Genomic DNA, 23,496 nt, shown 5'->3' with positions numbered 1-23,496 from the left:
TTTCAATTACAGCTCTGCCTCTATGCTGTGCAGAACACTGTAGTTAGGGTTGTGTCAGCATTTATATTTTAAATCCCTTGTTTTGATCAGCAACTTAATACTGGCAATAAAAATTGCTTGGAGGTATATCCATAGCCTTCACAGAGTCAGTAACAGTTCAATGTCTTAGGACACTCAGGTGAGTCTGAGCTAATGAAAGGTTAGAACCTTCTGTTACAGTTTGTATCTCAGTCTGTACCTACTGTTTGCAGAGTTTTTAAGGCTGTTTGCTTGCTTGAGGTTACTGTTGTTCAGCATCTAAAAGCGGCCGGATCTCATTGAACCGTTCTCTGGCATCTCTACGGAGTTGGCAGCAGCTCCTGAAACTTTTTTTCTTCTTTTCCTTTCCTTTCTTCCCAAAGTTCTATTCCTCTCAAAAGGACCTGATGAGAGCGAGAGATTGACTATCTCAGGTGTTTTGTCTTCTATGTGGAGGTGGCTGTGTATGAATAGAGAAGTTACGTGTGCTGAGGAGTAGAGGTTATTTTCTGCTGATATTAGAAACATAAAACTATGGTAAAAACAAACAAACAAACAAAAAAACACCCAAAAAAGTTCCTGATGTTGCAGCTAAAGCTGTTGGAAGCAGCTATGCATGAGATGTCTATGCTGGCTGAGGATCCAGAACTCAGTCATACTCCTTAACAATTGGAGAATGAAGGAACAAGAGTTTGTTTTTCCTGAGTGTTGGTGAGAATGCCCAGCCTTTGCATGAAGGAGCGAAGCACTCCAGGCCTGTGTCGGTATCTTTTCTATCTGGGAAAGGCATAGAGTTACATCAGCTCCTCAACTCTGTTCTCAGAGCGTAGCAGTTGGGGCGGGAACATCTCCCACAGCGCAGAAAACAGCCCAGAAGCCCCACAAAACAATACCGGAAAAGATTGAAGAGGTGAAGTTGTGGCATAGCAGTGCTTTGAGCTCTAAAATGGCTGTGGTCTAGGTTTCATATCACAGTTAAGTTCAGTGCAGCTAACTTTAGCTGAGTTCAAGTGCAATCCTGTCTTCAAATAGCAGACAAAATTGCTTTCATATTGTTTGCTACTAAGATAAACCAGTCAACAGCAAAACGTACCGTATGTACCATAGCATTGAGCAACCCAGGAAATATGATGTTTCTAAGGCATGTTTTATTGTGCTTCCACTGAATAATGAGAGAAAAAAAAATCTCAGCAGTTATATCTGTGCTTTCTGGGCATGTATATATACAGGCCCTAAGGACACAAAAAAGAAAGTGAGACTGTTGTAATGTATATGCACAAAGAAATAATGACTCAGACTCCCACATCTGGAGTTGGGGAAAAAAAAGAGCATGAACTTGTCCCTGTCTTTTAAGCACTTGGTTTTTTTTTTTTTTTTTTTTTTTTTTTTTTTTTATGGTCTCTTTAGTCTTTTTTGGAAATATGGGTCTTATTCCTTCAGTTTCCTTTCTGACATGTCTTCACCAGTACCTGGGTAGTGTTGTTGCCAGCCACGGGGGGTTGTGTGTCAGCTAATGCAGCTGTCATCAGAGCCTTTTCTTTTATTTTTACTTTGTATTTTTTTTTTTCCCTCCAAGCTATTTTCCTCCATTTGCTTGCCCTGGTCACTTTCTTTGTTTTTTTTCTTTCCCAGGTGCACTGTTCTCAGTAATATTCAGTTTGTCCCTTTTTCCCACCCTTTCCTCAAAGAATGCAGATTTCACCTCTCATTCCTCCAGCTGCTTACGCCCATGGTCAATACTCAAGACAAGGAGTAATATAATTAAATTATGGTATATTCATATTATACACAGAAGTATTTTTCTACCCACAGCCACAGTTAGTTTTCATAATATCTGGAATGACAACAAACTATTTCTTGAGCAGTTTTAGATGACATAAACCAAGGAAAAGAAGAAATAGCCAATGTGGACTGAGAGGTAGTGCAGGAGCTAGGGAAGCAGTGCTCTGGCTTTTTTTTTTCCTCTTAATGCTGTGGCAGCCCATAATTGTGTGGAATTTACTGATGAACGATAGGTCACTAACGGTTTTCTCTTTACGTAGAAATGTACCGTTAATACAGTGATGATTCGGTATCTTAAGTTGTGAAAATCATGTTGCTGATTTAGTGCAATACATCAGAGTTGTTGTGGTGTGCCAGCTGAATTTAAAAGAAAATATGAATTAGCAACCCAATAATTCAAGTTAGTAACAGTTAGTAACGTCAGTAGTTGCTATCCGTTCCATTTGAGGCTTGATTTTTTTTTTTAAATTATTATTTTTTTAATATATGTGCCTGCTAGCTGATCTGCTGTTAGCTTTCATCTGGGAGAATGGGAAAGCTGCAACAGCTGTCAGTATATACATGCTTACAGATGCATTTGGAGACTTTCCAATATTGTATTCACACAATCCATTTTTGTAACCAAGGCTTTTTAAGCTTTTTATGTGTTCATTGATAGTTTCTCCTGTAAAAATGTATCTTGTGATCCCTGTACACAGACTGTTTTTTAAGTACATTAAGCATCTTGCTTAGCTGCATACTACTGGCATTTCTGAGTTTAGAAGAATGAGTAGTTAAAATATTTTGGCTGAGCTTCATACTTACAGAGCTTCCTCACAAAAATTGGTGGGGGATAAATAATACTGCATTTGAAGGTAATTGCCATTCAAAAGATGGATAAGTTGCAACTTTGAGTAATCTTTTGTAGACCACAACTTGAACACCTGACCACACTGGTGACTATTGCTTCCATTCTGGACAAACCTACAGAAGACATGTTTTTATTTATGAAGAACATGAATAGATTTTTATGTTTCTGTCTTGACTTAAATGTTGCTTTATGCAAGGTTTAACAATCCTTTCACTATTTTGTGATGGTAATTGCTTACATGAAAATCTTTTCCCAGTAGTTCTCTGCTTCCAAATTCCTCGTGGCCCTATACCTCTGTAAATCAGGTTGTAAGTCACACTTGTTGGTTGTGAGCTGTTACTCTGAGTAAGTGGCTGCCACAAGTAACAAATATGACTTGGGTTTTGGAGCGTTTCAGATCCTGCTTGAGCCCGTTGAATGAGAAACCCACCTCCTCCAACCAGCTAGGTGTATCTAAAAAATGCCAAATGCAGTCTTGTACCACAATTGTTGCACCATACTTGAATAAAGGGAGGAGACTTAGACGTCCAGAGTCTGGGAAGTCTTCACTGTAGGACAGGGACTGTTTTCATCAAGAGAGATGCAAAGATCCTGACTAGCCACGGTTCGGCAGGGTAGTGTAATGTTCTGTAATAGCTGTTATGTATCAGCTTTGCTATGAGTGGCAGTTTTCTTCTCTTCTTCAGTGTAGAAGGATCAGCAAATTTTTTTTAGGCATTAAAAATACAGGGAAAATTAACCATAAAAGCAAACCATAAAAAAAGGTGAACAATAGCATGAAGAGAGTTGTTTTCCTTCTTAATCTCTTCAAAAAATTTAGGACCTTTTCAGGCATTTACATATGTTGAAATATGAGTGCAACATTTGTTTCACAGATTTAGGTGAGTTCAGGACAAACATATATGGAGATTTTCACAACTAATTCCTAATTTGTCCTGAGTACTTCAACTGTCATCTGGTGTACTTGAATGTGCTGGCAGTAGCAAGCGGTTACAGGATTTTCTATCCGTATGTCAGTAGAGGCTGTTTCACTCAGTGCTAATACACAGAGTGACTTCTTGTCCGTGTAATTGCAGTGGATTACAGAAGTGCTAAAAGCCAGTGGCCTCCTGTTCTTGTTACTTATGAAACAAGCCTTTAATGCGAGTCCTTTTATGTCTGCTAATGTAAGAAGTACACTTTTCAAATTTCCTGCATGGTCTCCAGAAAAAAATGAAGTGAAATATGAAAAATCAATATGGAAATTACTGAGTAGCTGAGAAACTTTTTACTCTTGGCAGTAAAAATGTGTCATTAAGAGATGCTATCATTAAGATTAAGGAGCAACAACAGAAGACAAGATAGAATTAGGATTGCAGTTATTGCAGCCTAGACCTTAGCTCCTTAGCAGTGCTCTTCCCTGTGGAAGTTGTTGGAACAGCTCTCCTGTCTGTAGTCTCTTAACAGGTAACAGTAAGATGGCTTGCTGTGGGATTTCCTGACATAAGTTAAATTGTGAGTTAAACAGATGAGCCGGTCTTGCCTGTCTTTTGTAAGGTACTTGAGTTGAACTGGAACAATTAGTAAGATTCTCTTGTTGGTGCCAACTGTGCTCTTATCTTGAATAAGCAACTTCAGGGTAAATTTATGTGTTGAGAAATTTGTAGCATAATGGCTGTCTTGATTAAGCTTAATGTTTCCAGTTCTTTGTGTTCACCTGGAAGCATATCTGCTCCTTTGGAGTAGATGAGTATTTTATGCTGTGTGTTAATAAGCATGCTTTATTTAGTAGGAGAAGGGTTAAATAAGAAAGTAAAGCATTTATTTGAAAGCATCACAAGCTGAGGTGAAAAAGTGGCATGAAAAACATCGCTTGATTTTGGAAAAGAAAATGTCTGTTACTGCCTCAAGTTTGTATCAACGTGTGCAGCTTTGCAAATGTGTGGCTAATTCCCTGAACAGGAAAATTTGGGTAGTTGAATACTTAAGTCTTGTGCTGCTGCTTCTAGAAGGATTGCTGTGGTGATGTCCTGATGACGTGTAGGTGGCAGATGGTACCAAGCTTCACTTGCAGTTGGCATTGCTTTTTGAGGGGGAAACAGTAAGGATGTGCTGGTATTTTTAAATTTTATTTAGCTGCTTCTATTCACAAGTAAGTTTTCATGCATTTACTCCTGCTGTCTGAATGCAGCTATACCTTCAGTTTAAAAAAAAAAACAAAAACAAAAACAAAAACAAGTTGTCAGAGAGCTGCTTAAGCAATCTTTGCTGCTGAGAAATGCAGGTCATTTTGTTTCTTTTTTTTTTTTTTTTTTTTTTAATTCTGTAAAAATTATTGATGTCTCCAAGTCAAAATATTGTTACTGCTAGATATGAGAGAACCTCTTGTTTGCAGCCTTCTAGTAATAGACCCAAATGTGTTTTTGCGTGTTTACTCAGTCAGTGGCTTTTTCCTTGGATCCCGCTGCAAATCTGTTACACCGCTTAAGTAACTCAGTTTTTGCTTGGGGTGCCACACGATATCCTTTGAGTATCTTTGTACCACATTCGTGATATGATACTTGGACCATGTTTTGCAGCCTTTGTGCAAATCTGTGATCTTGAAAAGTTGGCTGTGGCGAATAAATAGTCTGCCTCTCAAGTTGTTTTGATACTCCATGCTGAGCTGCAGCTGTTTCATGTATTAGTCTGTTTGGTGTTCTTTTGGTTGGTTTAACATCTTGACTGTTACATTTTCTATTAGGAAAGTCTTGTTCATAACAATATCACTGTGTTGCAAGGACAATGCTGTTTGGAATCCCTTCATCTCAATTGTAAGAGAAGCTTTAAATATTATTAAATTAAGGAGTTGAGTTTTTTGACTTCGTGACAGTGTTCCTCTTCTAGATGCATAAAGCCAATTTGTCTTGAAGGATAAAATAAACAATCAAGTACTAATGTTATGAAGTGTCCATTTCTGCTTGTTTCAGCTGTTGCTAAATATAAAAATTGATATGCTGGAACACTTACTCCTGAGTCGTCAACTTTTTCCAAGCCCTACGTAATAGAGTAGATCAATAATGCACTTTCTTGGCTACAGGCGTTGAACACATCTGATTCAGTTTACTCTGTATCTAGTAATGAATTATCTATAGTTTGTCTGAGGCCTTATATTGTATAATTTATTCTACTCTTCATATTTTTTTCCCCTTGCTATCTCTGTATACTTAGTTCACTTCTAGTTTTAAGCTGTCACACCTGCCTGGAATATTCTTAGTTGTAACATACAGCTTTTGAGTTAAACTTCGGATTTCTGTTCAAAATATGCCCTTTCTGTCATATCATTAGCAAGTCCCACTTTCCTGTGTTAGCATTTTGATTTCCTCGTGCTATGTTTAAGGAAACAGCAAGCAGAAAATCTATGTGTTGCAAGCAACCGTGTGTTGATTTTTATTTTTCCATATTCCTTCTCTTAACCTATGGTTTGTGAATTCTGATAAGCTAATCTATCTGTTACAAAGCATAAATAGTGGACTCCACTGTGCAAGAGAGTCTTGCTTTGTTCTCTTTGGAGAGTTACTTGTTTATGGACAGTGATAAGTCCTGGTTAGCATTTGTCAAATCTGTACTTGGGCAAATGGAAGCATCTGTATTTGGATTTTACATTACATACTTTAACCTATTAACGGGTGATACACACATTGAGAAATGATCTCTGTTGTGCTTCTCACACAGCTCCTAGACTTGAACTGTTTTCAGAAGTGTACGGAGGCTGCTTAATTGTTGGTATTGTTCAGTGGAAAGGGTAAATGTAATGTATAAACAAGCAGGGATAGATTAACTTCCTAGATCCTCTCACAGGGTATGGTAATGCTCTGAAAGATACGTCAGAGTTGACTTGCCCTCTGATTTTCTCTCAAAAGGGCAGAGCTTGGACATGCCATTTAATTACAATCTTTCACTACCCCTGCTGTCTTTCATTATTACTGCTGAAGCCTACAGTTGGCATGCATGTGGTCATTACATAAGCAAATGAATGATAGGTCAAAAACAACTGCAAATACTTCTCAAAATAAAAATATATTTTGTACATCTTGTAAACTTATAATAACTCCGTTATAAAATATAAATGAATTTGTGACCCACAAGTGTTGATTTCATTGGGTTTTGTGTTAAGCTGTCTTGGAAGTAGAGAATGGCGCTGCTGCTGCCAGAATAGAAGAGATTCAGTTTATGTAGATTGACCTGCATCCTATTTCTTCTACTTACTACAACATATTACAACATCTGTGAACACTCTGTGGCTATCTCTGTGTTGATGAGGATTTGGTAAGAGCACACTGTACTCCTCAACGATGATTCTGCATTTTGTAGCTAGAAATCACTAGGTTTTCAGACAGGCCAAACTTACTGCATGTACATGGAACATCTTACCTTCTGCTCTCTCCTCCACATTACTGCTTTGTTTAAAACAAAACTTGTGGAAGTGTTATTGATTGGTTGATGATAATCTGTTCATCCAGGGCATGCTTGAAGTGCTTTAAACATCACATGTTTGGTTGTTCCCTGAATAGCGTAGCACAATTTGGTTAACCTGGAAGTTAATTTCAAAAGAATATTTTTAAAGAAATGTCAAAAGGTTATTTTTTCAGCTCCTTAGTTTTGGATAGTACTATAAATAGTCTTGCTTTCCTGCCTTCTGTCCATAGATAAGGAGTACTAGGCAAAATTATTTTCTCAGACCTTTCTGGAAAAGTAAATAAAGTGGTAGCAGAACAGAAGCAGACGTGAGTATTTGTAGTGTAATTGTGGGAAAACCATTATATTCTTCATCTTTTAAAATACCCTTTGTCATAGTTAGCAGCTGTGGAATGTATGTGGCCTTGCATGAATGTCTCTTCGAAGTCTATCTAGAGGGGATTGGTGATGTCTTCACTTGTGTTTGTAGACTTGTTTTGTATTTGCTAGATTTATGAGATTATTGCAAGTACCTTAGGAAGTAAAACTATTTTGGGAGGTAAGTACTTTGGCTAAGTAGTAAATTCTGTGGTGTGTTTGCCATCTGGGTGTTTGCATGGCCTTTTCTTTTTCGTCCTTGAAATTTTGTTCTCATGAGCTATCTCAGAATGATCGTTTATGACAATGACTGCCAAAGGAAGAGGCCTACAAATTAGGGTCATGAGATATGATTATTCTGATAATTCAGTTTGACCAGTACTTCATCATTTATGAACTAAATAACAATAGTTTCTTCCCTGGATGAAACTGGTCATTTTCATCAAACTTACAACTTGTTCTCTCCTTAAAATGGAGAAGTGGAAGGTAGCAGTTGGTCTCTATATGTCACCTCTGTGGTTCACCTGATTCCTCTAAGTTTGAATTTGCCTCTAGAACTTGGTAAGTTGTAGGTGCCAAGTTCTTGATAAGACTTCAGTTGAAATCCTTGTTTCACTTCCAGTGGCTCTTATGAGTGTGGCGAAGTTGTGAAACAGAACAAAATATAAATTTGAAGTGTGCTTTTATTTCTTAAGTGGGTGCTCTTGGATTGCAGTGAGCAGACTTGGCTGGCATGGATAGTAGGAATTGCCAGACCCAGGTGCAAATCCTCACGCTTGGATTAGTGGAACATCATGAGGTTTCCCTGGGCTCCCTGCTGCAGTCTCTTTAGGTCTCTCAGGCCGGCATCCCATTCCTCAAGTGTGTCAGCTGCACCATACAGTTGTTCACTGAGGCTGTAGTTCCCTTGGTCCCCCTTTCTAGCCTTCTTAAAAATGAACATGGCGTTGTCTTTTTTCCAGTCACCAGGGTCTTCACCTGATATCCATGCTTTTTCAAGTATCATTGGGAGTGGCATGGTGACTGCATCAGCCATTTCCATTGGGACTCTGGTATGCCTGTCTCTAATTGCATTGTGGTACTGCTCGTGCAGTTGCTTTCTAATCTATTTCAGGCAAAACAAATCTGCTTTGCTAAGAACTTAAACTTTTAAGCTAAGCTGGCTCATTCTGACTCGAGTGGATTAATGATGCTTTACATGCACAGGTATGTCAGGGGATCTGGTTGGATACAGCCATAAGCAGGTTGAGGAGAAGCTGGGCTATAGCTCAGGAAGAGTTTATGCATCTGCCTACACCTTTGTTTTTTCTGGAAGTTTATTTAAGGAGCTTAATTCATGTGTCAGGAAATGTGAGCAAAATAAATCCAAAATAAATCTTGTGCGCTTCATTCTAGAAAGCTTACAAAATACTTTCTGATAGCTCTAAGAGTTATTACCTACTCTTACAAGAGTTGGTGCCTTTGGTGTAGTGGTTGTTATTTCTCATATTGAATCAAGATAGCTGAAGCACTTAAGGAGCATGGGGTTTCAGTCCGTGTCTGCCCTTGAAGATGGCTTAGCTTGGGTGCGTATTCTTGTCTCAATCTAAGTATCAAGTGCAGGTCTGTAGCCTCTGTTGGTGTCACTGCCCCATGTTAACTACAAACCTTTGAGAATGGCTATGAATTTCATAAGAACGAACACCCATGTATTAGTACCATGCTGAGTAGGAAGTATGTTCTTGCTAGTCTTTGAAATCTACAAGTGGTGCCACTAGGAAATGCAAGCGTATCTCAAAGCCCTATTTCTCTCTTGGATCCTTACTGGATGAAAAAAAATTGTTAGCCAGATATTTCTCAAGTGTTAAAATGTTTGAAATGGAAATGCAAATACCTTAATTCAACTGTAGTTATTTTGTGTAATGAAGCTGCTGTTGAGCAGATAGCTAGCTCCGATTTTCTGGTGACCACAAAGTGATTTTTGAATTTTGGTTAGTTTGGTACCATCTATTAATCAGCCTTGCATCTGAGAATGTGGAAGCCCAAGTGTGGTTTATAAGAAAAACTAAGACAGAAACAGGTGTGAAAGCTGTGGTGGATGAATTGGGCATCATGTTATAAGCTTGGTTTATACTATCTTCTGTTTTTGTCACTTTAGGACTAGACTTCTTGAGAAGTTGGGCTGCTCTGTGAGAGAGCCTTACCAGTAGTAAAAGCCTTGGGCTGTTGCAGTGCGAGTGATTACTGTAAGGAGCAATTTACAGTCTTCAAGCTGTGCCTATCATAAGACAAAATCTAATCAGCCAGGTTTTCCCTGAAGGGCAAGTACAGGCACTCTGTTCTTGTTGGTGCTGCAGCTACTGCTAACCAATGTATTATTCAGCAAGTCTTCCAAATTAGAATTATGTCATTAGAAACAGCTGTAGTGAAATAAAACAACTCAACACCTATGTGGGATAAGACAGTATTCTGAAATAATGTAAAATTGGCCTTAACGTTTTGAGTCATGTATTTGACTTTTTTTTTTTTTTACTGAACATCTTTTCTCTGTTAGGAAATTAATGACCAACATAGAAATGTGCCCTACTTACCATATCTACAAATGTTCCTTGTATCCTTGAGATCTGTTCTGTTCTGTTTCTCTTCTGTTCCATTCTCTTCTGCATTAGATTCTTCAGGCTCCCTTTCCTATCACTTTGAGGCTGTATGTGGCATGTATGAGACAGCCTTCTCTCACAGACTGTACAATATCAACTGCTTTAGATTTCCACCTGCTATCAGCTGTATGACAAATTTCCCTGTGAACAGCAAGACACCCTTCATGGTGGCCAAAGTAACTTCATCTGTTTGCTTCAGAAATGTGCTGGTGTCTAAGAACTGAGTGGCAGCTGTGCAGCATAGCAGCTTTACCCCTTACCTACTTTGTGCGTATGATGATGTTAAAGTTAGGAAGATTTTCAGTATACCAAGAAGAATGCTGCTGCTGTTGTCAGTTCAAGCTGTGCCACACTATGTTGATATGATCTCTGACAGTGTCTGCATAAAAGAATTGTATGAAGAAGTGCACTGGTGTACCTCAGGGCAGCGGAAGTCTCTTCTCTATTCCTGCTTTCATTGCCGTGTCCTTCTGCAGTGTGGATACTGCTAAGTTAGTATCAAGCAGCTTTTACTGGCATGTCTTTTCTCATATTCTAGGGTTAGTTGTGCCAATGTATCCATATTGATGTGGAGAAGAAAAAGAATGTATCACTAGCTTCAATTAAAAAAAATGCATCCCTAACATTTTCCTGACCTCTGCAAAGTAACACAAAAGTAACATTTCTCTACTGCTCCCATGTGAAGTTCAAAAGACAGCAAGTTGCTGGGCCTGTGTATTGGCTGAGGCCTCAAATCTGTGGCTTCTGTCAGCCTTAATAGCCAAGCTTAGATCCACAATATTAGCAATGAAATCTGGCTTTTTTTAATTGAGAATTTAATTGTCTTAGTAGGTGCTCGTGTTGCAGGCTGCTGTCCTCAGAGCAGGTCACTTCAGTTGCTTTTGGTGGGCTGGCAGCGTGGTGTCTGTTTGCTCTCACTGGTGACCTTGTTGACTCCTGACTTTGTCTGGAGAGAGGGTCTGGGGACCCTCAGGTAGTTGGCTGCTGATGGGGCTTCACCAGAAATATTCTGTGGCAGAGGGGCAGTAGCGTCTTGTGTGGTATTAGTCTCAGAAAGCTGCCTGTTATTTCATCCAAATATTCTGCTGCTGAACCATGCTTCTTAATCAGTGACTGGAGTAAGATTCACAGAGAGCTTTCTTAAGGGCATTAAACTAATAACAGTAATTGCAACCATTTCCATTTTTCAACCGGAGCCTGTTAAGTATCTGTCTGGGCAGAGGCCAGAGGTTTTTTTTTTTTTTTTTTTTTTTTTTTTTTTTTTTTTTTTTTGACGAGTTGGGTTATCTTCCTCCTTCAAACCAGGCAAGCACTGTGGTGTTCTGCAAGGTCAGAGCTTCGATCTGCTGCCGGAAAGCCTCCCAATGATGCAGAGAACATAGTGCAAAGTAGCCAGTGTGTGCTCAGCAGCATTCTGGAGATGTGAGGTTAATGAGAAGGCATTTGCTGTTTTCAGTATGGTGTGGAAACAGTAGTTTTTTATTTTATTTTATTTTGCTTTTTAGTGAGACGCTAAGAGGGAGTTCGTCTGCTGTGTCCCAGTAGCATGTGACTTTTTTTTTTTCCTTAAGTCTTATGTGAAAGATTCAGAGAAAGCAAACTAACAACAGATTTCAGCAAGTGTGGTATATGCTGCTGTTCTTCTTTATTTGTATTTCTTTTATTGAAAGGAAAAAAAAAAAGTCAAAGGCTTTGTATCAGATGTTGATAAAAAGGCATTTAATGAGTTCATTGACTAACAGTACGAAGTACGTTTCTTGAGTTCATCTTTGAAAACTGAGTATTTAGAACTGAGCCAATATTGCCAAGTTGATACTGCACAAAATCAGGTTGAATACACACAGCTGAACATTTCGTAAGGTAAGAATTGGGACAATGGACAGATAGATATTCTTCATAAAATATATATTGCTTGTTCTTTGACTGCAACCTCTCATGGGAATGGTTCTGATCTGGTTTTTCTCTCAAAATGGTAAAACACACCGCTATTAGTATCTTGTGTTGATTGCATGAAGTGTAATTTCTTTCATGACCTGATTCCCAGCTACCTTTTCTTATATGAGAAATTCAGTTGATAACTCTACTGAGTCAAACTTAAATAAAAACAAAACAAAAAACAACCAAAACCAATTTAACTGTAATATATTGCAGCCTTTTACTCCCAGCTGCATTAGCAGTGCTAACAGAATTACTTAATTTTTTTCCCCTAGCAATTAGGGCTACATAACAGCTGAACATTATAGATAATAATCCTTTAAACTTATTTAATGAGTAGGCAAATGAAAACAAAAAATGCAAATAGAAATGTTAAAGTTGCTTGAAATGGGAAATACTGAATTTTAAACACTTCTAATAGTTTAGATATAAATAATTATAAATTCTAGTCACTAGCCTTGATTCATGCTTTCCTCAGCTTCTGTCCTACAATGTTTTCCTTTCTTGTTTAACCAGTGGAATGCTTTTCAATGAAAGTGTGCGTTTTCACCTGCTTTTGGTGTCATTATACACTAGAGCTGTTCATCTCAAACAGTTCAGAGGTACAGAAGAGTTTAGTATACTTAAGTACTAACCTAGAGTTAGTACTTAATATTAATTTCTTCTCCTTCCTTCTATTTAAACAAATTAAATTCATTTTAAAATTAACAGTTGCTTTCTGTTTTCAAGGTCTTCCCCCCCCCCCCACTTCAACTGAATTTTACCTATTTTGTCCACCTCTTCTGTTCTGTGTTCCAAATTAACCTTTTATTTCTGGGTATATGCCTGTTTGTGCTGCACTTCTGCAGCATTTCAATTAGAGATTCTGACCAAGAAATCACGCTACCATTTTGCCAGAAGCTGACACCAGCCATCTGCTAAAATTGCAGTTAGCTATCAGTAAAACCCATAATTTGGGGAAATGGACCCAAAATGACTTTTATGATTAGTGGACAGGAAAGAAACAGAGACAGAGAAGTCAGCTGGGTACTCCATAAATCACTTTGAGGTTTTTAGACCTAGCATCTTAATGGCAGCACTCATGCTGCCAAATGATGTTTTGCTTTTACCTTCAAATACTTTGCATTAATAATGAGCAGCTCTGCTTGGAAGTTATTTGTGTATTGCTCTTACGATGCTGCTTTGCACAGGAGCAGCATGCTAGGTACCAGTCTGTGTGAATGGATTCCGAAAGCAGTTCAGCCTAATGCAGTGCTGAATTTTGTAGGTTTTTTTCTGTTTCCAAACGGTTGCAGATGCTTAAGAAGGATTTACCTTAAGATTTTGGCTGTTTACCTTAAGATTTTACCTTAAGGTTTTGGCTGTGCCAGCTGCTGCCCTGTACATTAAGTTTGGTAGTCTTGATCTAACTCTACAATGCATCTGCATTTCACCTCTGTCTGCTGGAATAGAGGGGAGGCTGCCTGTGTGTGTTTCCAGGCAGAGGCAGGCTAATAACGTTCTGCTAACTGTGTTTGTGCATAGTGTTCCGCAGCTTTTAAATGTGCATGTTAGACCTGGAATATTTTTCTAATTTAAGACCTACTGGTGATAGATTAACTGTCTTCCTACTAAGCTGTTACAGTGAGTTGCTGTTCTCTTATTTAATTCCATTTGGATTTTTCTGATTTCAGCATACAATGGTTGGATGTTGTTGCTTCTTGCCTGTTAGATAAAATCATCAGATTTCAGCTACTTTATTGAGATGCTTTGAATTAAAACTACTTGTTTCTGCACGATATCCAAAATAGTGTGCTATTGAGCAGTTGTTCTGGGTTTGGTTGCCTCTGTTGGAAGCTAGAGCTTAATTAGTGTGTTATGATATGCACTCAGCATGGCTTTACTGGAGTTCCTTCCAGAAAGCAAGAGCATGAGTATGACCTTCCTTTCTCTGCCTTTTTACGTATAAATAAAAGACCTTGAGCTGCCTAAAAAAATCTTAAATATTTGTTCTGTCGAGCAGCTGGGAAGATCTCTGTATGCATTCACATTACATTTACTGTTAGTGAAGCTGTCTAACTGACCTTGAGGGCTTTCGGTACTCATATCATAGGTCTTACAGTTTGAGAGTAGAAAAGCATGTGGAAGAGGTGAACACAATGCTGAGCACTGCAGAGGTTTGGGGTCAGCTTGGAAAGCTATTACAACAACCTCAGACCCATGAACTCCTTTAACTTACTTTTGCAGAGGGGCAGGAGGGGTTAAGCCAAGCCCCACATTTCCCAGACTAACAGGTTTTAAGAACTCCTTACTGTCCTGCTGCACTTGTAAAAGGTGTCACCCTTGTCGTGTGATGTTTAATGGTGAGTTTCTGGAGAGAGAACTTCTATGTTTTCTTAGTATTTAGCATAAATAAGAGTTGTTATGGTCCTGTTACTAAATTTCTAGGCTTCACTAACTAAGCAACAGCATCTTCAAATTTGAAGCCAGTATAATTATCTGCCTGCCTGTTTTTTCCATTCTCAGCACTTTTCCCAGCACTGTATGCTGCTCTACTAATGTAGCTGAAGATATTCTGTTATTCGGATGTTATTCTGTATTCAGATATGCTGTTGAGTCTTGTCTCCTGTTACCTTTCACAGTATATTTCATGGATTTAAAATGGTGGTTATATTGTGAATGTACATAGAGTAAATTATATCCATTCACTCTTCCCAATAAAATCACAACAATACAAAATCAAAAATAAGGAGTAACTTTTGGAATCTTACTTTTGGCCCTGAGTTTTAGGGAACTAACGTGTTTGAGCTGGATTCTTGGTAAACAGACGTGAACTCTGCTTCTAGACCTTTTCCTTTTTATTTTAGTTAGTTTCAAGTGATACAAATGAAATGATAGACTAGCAATACTTTCTGTGGTTTCCTGTATTTCTGTAGCTCTGTTGTTACAAGTGTAGAAGTGTTATCCAACTCCTGCCCCTTGCAAGAGGGGCTGAAGTGCTCTGGCGGGAAAGCAGAAGTAGGAATGCTGTTCTTCGCCTCAGCCCGGGGCTGGCAGTGTGGTTGGCCTTAGGAAAGTCCCCCTGTTTCTTACAGGTGCTTTGAGCAACTGTTTTTCCAGGCTGCTTTTTTTTTTTTTTTTTTAAAATCTATTTCCTGTGCACGTGTAGTGGGTAAAGATGAAGACTTGAGCATTAGCAACATTTAAGATGGAATGTAGGTAGAGAAGCAGTCTTCAACTTAGACTTTCAGGCTGGCTCCATACTGGGGCTTCCACTTAGGGATTTTTTTTGTCTTATGCTTTTCCGTATTATTTTGCTTCTCCACGCAGTGAAAGCGTTACAAAATTTCCCTGCAAGCTGCATGTGAGGCTTGCTGACAGAGTTTAATGAGTTGTGTGTGTTGATGCTCACGCAGGCATTACCACTGCCCTGCTGTACCTTGGTTTGTGTGAACACCTTGCTGCTCTCTGAGGTGGGTACAAAAGCAACAGCTTCACCCATCTGCTGGAGAGTGGCTGATTCAGAGATGAAGTTGCAGGAGGCCCTGCAGCAGGTGAAAACATGACATCTTAGTTCTCTGGTAGCTGTTTTGTGTATGTAGTTCTGTGAAATTATGATCCTGCACTGTTTCTTGTGCACCTTCTATCTGGAAATGATTGCATCTTGCATATTAGCTGGCTGTAGTTAATTCTGAAAGCACCTCTGTGACAGAAGGCAGCTTCAGCTTTTTAAATCTCTCAGATAATGCGCATCCGTCTGTGCTTCAGCAAATGTATCACCTCTTTGTGTATTGATGCTTTCTGATCTAGTGCTGCTTGTAATTAATTTTTGATAAAGTATTCTACAGGCTTCTATTAAAAAAACAAGTTGAGTTCATTTAGATTTGGAGTTGAACTGAAGTAATGTATGGCTGAAGCTAACCTTGTGAAATGACAGTCATTGCAAAAAGTTGAGAAATAATACATAAAAGAACTAGCATGTGCTCATTGGATTGGCTGCAGTATCATTATGGCTTATTACTAACAGTAACAATGGTTATTTTTGTCATGTAAGCATTTAGCAGAATTGAATGTATTTATTCATTACTCACACGCTGACCTTTCATGTTGCTTATTGATAAAAAATGAAATTAAGGTTTAAATTATGAAAACAGTTTGCACCTTTATAAAGTATATCCTGAACATATAATTGGTGCGTATATTTAAAATTATATTGTTATTAAGGGACGTGTTTAAAACACTTAGGCTTGATTTCTATTTAGAGAATTTAGAGAATTGGCAGAATTTAAAATGGCTTGATTTAAGAAGATTTACGTTTTTATATGATCCTTTTAAAATAGATTTTTAAATGATTTATTGCTCAAGAGATGTAAGTCTTTCTATTTTTGTGAGAAAATATGCTGTTGTCACATCCGTACTTAAATGCCTTTACTACCTAATAAGCCTCATAAGTAAGTTGTACTAAACTCAGACTGTATACACAAATAAATTTGACTGATTGGGAAATGGAGCGATTAAACATAGCTCCAATATGCTAAGGCTTCAGGGGAAAAAAATAAAACATTTTTCCAAGCGTACTTTCTCAATGACATTTTTCTCAAGTGCTACTTAGTACGTACAGAAAATCAAGCACATTCTCTTTTGATGCCTCTTGCACTCAAGGTTAGCGTTGTCACCTTCGGTTTTGGGTCATGTATATCCCAGTGCTTGAACAGCTTTATTCCACTGGTAAAAGCAGAATTCAGCACAATTTCTCTGCTTCATTCGTGTCTATGCCTTGACGAGTGCAGCGTAATTATCTTTCACTATTAGCTTCTACTTCGTGGATGGGAACTAATTGCTAGGAGGCAAGTTCTTGGATCACATACTTCATCTTCTCAGATCATAGGGATTTACTGGGGGAAATTGTCACTCGGCTAGACTGTAGAAACTTGAGAGCCACACTTTTGAGATTGAAGGATTGCTTCCCTGCAGAAGAGGAGGCAAGTGTGCAAGATTTTTATCTGTAGGTTCTTCTCCAAACAAGATTTTAACAACATAAACTTCTGTGACTTGTACATTACAACACAATAGAACTGTCGTTTCTGTTACTTTCCTCCCCACTTAGCAGTAAGTGTGATGTTTTTAAACGTTTAAATGCTTGGGTTTTTTTTAAACAAGCGCAAAACCTAGAACCTCAAAAGAAAAACAAACCCCTATGACTGGTAGAAGACCTTCAGTGAGTTTTTCTTGGGAGGCTGGGAGAGTAGTAGAAGATAGGGTTGGAGAGTATCTTCACTGAAATACCTAGTGAAACTTAAGTCTTTCACTGCTTTTACTACAGGGAGGCTGGGCACTCATGCTCCTTTTCTGTACAGTGTTGTTGTACTTGCTGAATTGCTTACAACTCAGTGTGTCGAGTTGCGATGTGCCATTACATACACTTGAGAACAGAGGTTCTACAAATAAAAGCTGATTACTTTCTCCTGGCACATATTTTCACTTGCAGCCTGTGAACCTGAACCTGACCGCTAGTTGAGCTCATGTCTGGTATCACATACTTGGCAGAGCCCTTGAATCTTGGGCAGCTGGATTCATGAAGTGGTGCTTGGGAAGGAGGAAGGGTAGAACTGGGAAACAGAATGCCGAATTTGATACAGAGCTAGATGGTGTTATATCCCTCTGTTCTTGTGTCCTGCATGGCTTTATGCATAGATAAATTGGAAATGGTCTCCTGATGTTTGACATTAGATTTATTCAGTTTCCTTAATGTGTACACATATTGAGTAATCTCTGTGCTCTTACCTAACCATTCTCATGGCTTGTTAGAATATGGACTCATTGCTCATAGTGATTTTAGTCTATTAAGGCATATGCTGTTTCTGGTCTGCAAGGGCTCACAATTGCTCTGTGTTTGTGGCTGATTTAAGCCTTGCCACTGATAAGACCATTCTACAGTGGGTGCTCTTCCCCCCTCCATCCCCCCCTCCCCATTTAATTAAAATGAAGTTGTATTAAGAAGACAGGAAACTGTCTTAATACAGCTTAATACCTGACCTGGTCTTATGATCTAAGATCAAAACCAAGCCATTAAGTCAACAGCCAAGTCTGCAATCAAATGAAAGGGAATACATAATGATGCTTGAAAGTGATCATTGTCCAGTTTTAAGCAAATAATATAATGTAATTTGATAAATTAACCATTGCGTGTTAATGATTCTGGTGGATTTTTTTAGAAGAGCAAGTAGTTTTGAAAAACATCTGAACTTGAATAAAGTAATGCTTACAGAGCTCATGATCAGATCGTATGGTAGTGGGAAGGACTGGCTTGATATAAAGTTGATACATAAATGGAAAAAACTTAATGTGTAGACTAATGGAAATTATTGCTTGGAATTAGAAGTTGTTGTTCTATGCCTCTGGATGTAATCAAAAGCACAGCTTAAATTTTTCCACGTTTTCTTTTTTTTTTTTTTTTTTATCTCTTTAGAATGTGAAAGCATTTGCATCTTCAGATAGCCTAGCCAAGGTCCAAGAAGTAGCAAGCTGGCTTTTGGAAATGAATCAGGAACTGCTCTCTGTGGGCAGCAAGAGGCGGCGAACTGGTGGATCTCTTCGAGCTAATGCTTCCTCAAGCCAAGTAGATGAGGAGCAGATGAATCGGGTTGTAGAAGAGGAGGAGCAGCAGCAAAGACAACAACAGGAGGAGCAGCACATTGGGAGGAACAGAGAGATAAGAGGAGAAGAACCTGGGTTTGATGACAGACGTGAATCCCAGCAAGAACAGTTAGAAGAAAATAACAATAGACTTATTACAGTGGATGAAGAATCCACTTGTAACCAAGAGGAAGATGATGATGAGCATGCTGGTGATCAAGAGGAAGAGGTGGAAGAGGAGGAGGAAATGGACCAGGAGAGCGATGATTTTGATCAGTCTGATGACAGCAGTAGAGAAGATGAACATGCTAACAGTAACAGTGTTACTAATTCCAGTAGCCTCGTAGACTTGCCTATTCATCAGTCATCGCCATTCTATGTAAAGACAAAGGTAAGAAACTTTATTTTTTATCTTGGTTAACTCTGGATTTTGGAAAATAATTATAAAGTTCTAATCTGAAGTTAAACTAAAAATTTAAAATAAAGATTTTTTGTTTCCTAAGGAACTCAATTTGTGGACTGTATAAATCCTTGATAAGCTATAGCATTTTAACTGTTAATAATCAAAAATATTTGCATGCATTTGATGTGACAAAATGCTCCTTTTCAGGCATTGGAGCTTTGATGACTTTTTTTAAAAAGAACACTTCATTTGTAATGGGTGCTTTTATATACAGACTCATGTGTTTAATAAGACCTTCCAGGGGTTATTTGTAATGTATTCTTTCTCAGAGCAGGCAAGAAGGAAGGTAAGCAATTGTGTGTCTATGGTGTTCTACGAGATCTGGTTCTAAGAGTTTGTCATGAAAAGTTAGGGTGGAATGTTACAGAAACTTAAAGGTCTTTCTAGCCAGATCACATTGATTGCATTGACAAAATATGGATCTTAAAGGGGAAAAAAAAAAAAAAGAAAAAGAACTGGTCATTCAGGTATAAAGTCATTATGTAATGCTGTATTCTATCCTACTTGTAAGGAGCTTATGTTCAATGACTGCTGAAAACTTCCAGTTTGCAACAACATTTGAAAATAATTATTCACTTTTTTATTGTTACAAGTCTAACCTTACGTGTTAGTTCCAGTGTTTTATTATTGTTTTCTACTAATTTTAAGTTCTATTGAGTTTGAGCAGCAGAAATGTGAAAGAATGGTAAAAGCAGTGATACTGGATAGTAGAAGGGAGGAGCAAGCAAGTGGCTCTGGAAAAGTGTGCATGCCACTTCTTTTGGTTTGTTTTGTTTGACTGTGAGTACAATTGGATACTGGCTGAGAGAGCTGGGGCTCTTCATACTGGAGAAGATTCCAAGAAGACCTTATAGTGGCCTTCCAGTAATTGAAGGAGGGCTACAGGAAAGCTGGGGAGGGACTTTTTGTGTGGGCATACAGTGACAGGATGAGGGGAAATGGCATTAAACTGGAAAAGGCTTTAGAATAAATTCTTTATCATGAAGGTGGTGAGGCACTGGGACAGGTTGCCCAACGAAGTTGTCGATGCCCTCTGCCTGGAAGCATTCAAGGCCAGGCTGGATGGGGCTGTGAGCAACCTGGTCTGTGGGAGGTGTCCCTGCCTACAGCAGGGAGTTGGAACTAGGTGGTCTTAAAGATTCCTTCCAACCCAAATCATTTCATGCTTTATGATAAATGTATTCATAGAGAATTGGTCTTGAAGATACGTTAGAAGAAGTAAATAGTTTGAGTGTTTGTATCTGGAAGCTACATTAATGTATTTTTTTTGTATAGCTGATCAGTGTATTTGGTTTTTAGATTTTTGTTTTCATGTGTTTTTTAGGAAACGATATAACTTCATAATCTGAATGTTCAGGCTACTGAACTGCATGCTTCGTAATTTGGAATTTAATAGTATGGTACTGTTGAACTTCATATCAATTAGCTTTCTACATTTTGTCTTATTGTGGTACTTTGGTTTTCCATAATTTGGTGTTACTTGTTATTGTGCAACAGCTGGCATCCATCCAATTCAGACTGAATATTAAGAGTTGTTTACACTCAAAATTATGTGTATTTCAGCCATCTAAATCAGAAACTCTGGCATGTTTTGAAAATAAGCACACTCAAAATACACAAACTCAGAGCAAATATATCAATGATCAGTTCTGTAGCTTTTTTAAAATCATCTCCAGTGCTGATTGCAGTTTGTAAATTTTTTTTTTTTTTTTTTAAGGGCATATTTGATATGAAGTTCAAGGAGATTTTGCCTAAAGGAGCTTGAAACATTTTGTATAGATGCAAAATAATTTCTGTGTTGTCTGATAGTTGCTTTGCATTTTGTTTCCATGCAGTGCTTGCCATTTTATTCTGTGCTGTGTCCCCAGGCTGTGCTACTGCAAGAGTTGCCTGGGGAGCTGGGTAGTGAAAACAGTCTTTGGAAATTGTTCTTGATTCCTGGTGTGACTTCATTTTTGATAGTTTTAATTGCATACCTGAAAGGACAGTACAGAAGGCAGCTTGAGGTGGCACTGCTCTTAGGTCATGGTTTTAGCATTAATTTTTACAAATTCTTCAGTAAACCGTAATTTAACCAGAGAAACACCTTCTGTTTTAGGAATCGTTTTAGAAATATAGCTGTGCCAGAGCATGTTTATTTCTACTCTGGTTCATTTCTGATTAATGGATTTGGTGCTTTTGAGAAGAGAAGGGGGTTATTTGTAGACTAACTAGCAGTATTTCTGGTTATACATGTTGAAGATTGACTCATCCCAGGAAACTCAAACCTGACGGACTTAGTTTACAGCTTTTCTCAGATTTAAACCCAGCTCCTCAGATGCACGCACTGCTGATCCAGTGCAGCTGCTAGCTTGGTCTAGTTGTATGAAGCAACACTGATGACAAATGAGGTTTTTTCAGGACTACCAGATACCAGGGAATAATACTGAGACTGGATAAAACAGTATCTGCTGCTGTCAGAACTCTTTGTGCACTCATGGTAACTTCTCAATAACTGCTTTGCTTCTTTGTTTTCTTTTCTCTTAAACTACCAAATACGGTCTGTGTCTAATGTGATTATTTTTCCCGTATGCCAGCTGCATTTGCCACCCCTTGTCTTAAATTTCCACTTGACACCAGCAAGCTCACTGTGTTTAAGCTGACAAACTCAACTGGAAGTGTTAAATATGTTTTTGCATTACATAATAATTATACAATAATGATTATATATAAGTATATAAGTAAGTAAGTATTTGCTCAATATTACTGTTCTGTGTAAGTAGCTGAGGTAATTGTTACCATGATGTTCTAAAAATGTTGTGACTTAAAATGAGAGGGCACACGGTTCAGGAGTTTTCATTAGTAATACTTTGGGAATCCAGAAAGGTCACTGTGATTGTGTTACAATTCCCTGCATAAAATATTAAGCCTCTCTGTACTGCCTTCTTTGCAAGCTAAAGCAGACTTTCAGAAAATACTTGCTGTTTGTAAAGTAAAACAGCCTAGCAAGGTAGATCTACCTGCACCTTTATTCTGAAACTCTGCCTTTTTCCTTCATTCTTTCTGACCGTTTTCCTGCTGAACTGAAGAGCTGTTTACCAAGTTTTTGTTTTCAGTACGTAAAGTGATCAAGTTCACTCCTAAAAGCTTTCTTAAATGTGAGTAATTGGGGCACAGAGTCCAACAGACATGCTTTTTTAATTTTGTCCTCAGTATGATACTGCTCTTCAAGCTCTGATTTTTGAACATGCAACTGAACTGTAGATGTTAGAACTTCAGTTCTTGCAACAAGGCTAATTAAAATGCGTTCATACTCTGTTTTACCTGTTCATGTAATAAACTATCACGTTAACATCTTTGACTGCAGCACTGTTAGGATTTCATGGTTGGCTGATTTGCCCAATATGATGCAAGCCTTTTTCAGAGAGCTTCCTGTTTCTGGCCTGTGTTTTCTTTACTTAGAAAAATGAATCAACACTTGGTTGTGTTAAAGTAAATAGTTTTCTTGTATCCAGTGTACCTTATCAGATCCTTAACTGTTAATTTTAAATCCTCTCAATCTATGTCATGTTGTTTGTCCTGCCAGTTACATAAAAATAATAATCTCTGGAGGGCAACATAGGTAACACATACATTGTGCTGTTGATGCTCATTCTTTGCTGATTGCCTGCTAGTCACATCATCTGTTGCCATTGCCCTGTGATTAGTTGGTATTGCTCGAGTTCCTTAGGAATGATCGTGTTACGCTAAACTGAAACGTGAGCAAACACTTGCATTTACAGTAAATCAGATATTTCATAGCAACTATCCTTAATTGCTTTTATCCTTCAGTAGATGTGGTATTTATTGCATTGCAAGGACAAGAATTTGGTAGTCACCATCAGCCAGAAGTAACTTACGTAAATTAACATTTTTGCTTACTTCAGATCTGCTTCTGACTGCGTTGAGGCTGTTAAAATGGTACTTGTAACAAATGTATCAGCTGTATTACCATTACTTGAACTGATGCATATGCCATAGGTGGCAACTGGCATGTTTTTATGGCAAAAACTGAAATGAACTTGATTATCACCTTTGTTAATGCTGCGTCTGCCACTGCATTCATTTCTCTTGGACAGATGCCTGTATTTTAGCATATGGTTATTCAGGTTGTACTTAATTTTCTTTTATAATTTCTTTCAATCTGCCACTATAATTACATTAAATTGGTAAAATATTTTAGTTGTTATAGCTCCTGAAAATAATTTAATCAATTTTACACACATGCACACATGTGTATATGCATGCCATCTTTACCTTATTCCATTCTCTTTTTATTGCTTAATTATTTCTACAACTCCTTGTTTGTTAGCTTTTTTAATGTTAACAGTCATCTTCAGTATACTCAAATCTTGTTTTTAATCACTGTTTTCAGTTTCTGTCAA

At 38.1% G+C, this 23,496-nt stretch overlaps 1 protein-coding gene across 3 annotated transcripts in view; it reads left to right on the top strand.

Moving 5' to 3' along the window:
- Positions 1-23,496, top strand: part of FBXW7 (F-box and WD repeat domain containing 7) — a 157,496-nt gene that overhangs the window by 42,843 nt on the left and 91,157 nt on the right. For all 3 annotated transcript variants that reach the window (XM_048943050.1, XM_048943051.1, XM_048943049.1), the window contains exon 2: positions 18,464-19,021. In XM_048943050.1, the coding sequence (XP_048799007.1) occupies positions 18,533-19,021 (489 nt within the window). In that variant the 5' untranslated portion in view covers positions 18,464-18,532. The remainder of the gene's footprint in view (positions 1-18,463; positions 19,022-23,496) is intronic.

Source organism: Lagopus muta, chromosome 4, assembly GCF_023343835.1.
Source record: "Lagopus muta isolate bLagMut1 chromosome 4, bLagMut1 primary, whole genome shotgun sequence".
Classification (NCBI taxonomy): Eukaryota; Metazoa; Chordata; class Aves; order Galliformes; family Phasianidae; genus Lagopus; species Lagopus muta.
The sequence above is the reverse complement of the archived record's forward strand: the minus strand, read 5'-3'. Positions and strand labels throughout refer to the sequence as shown.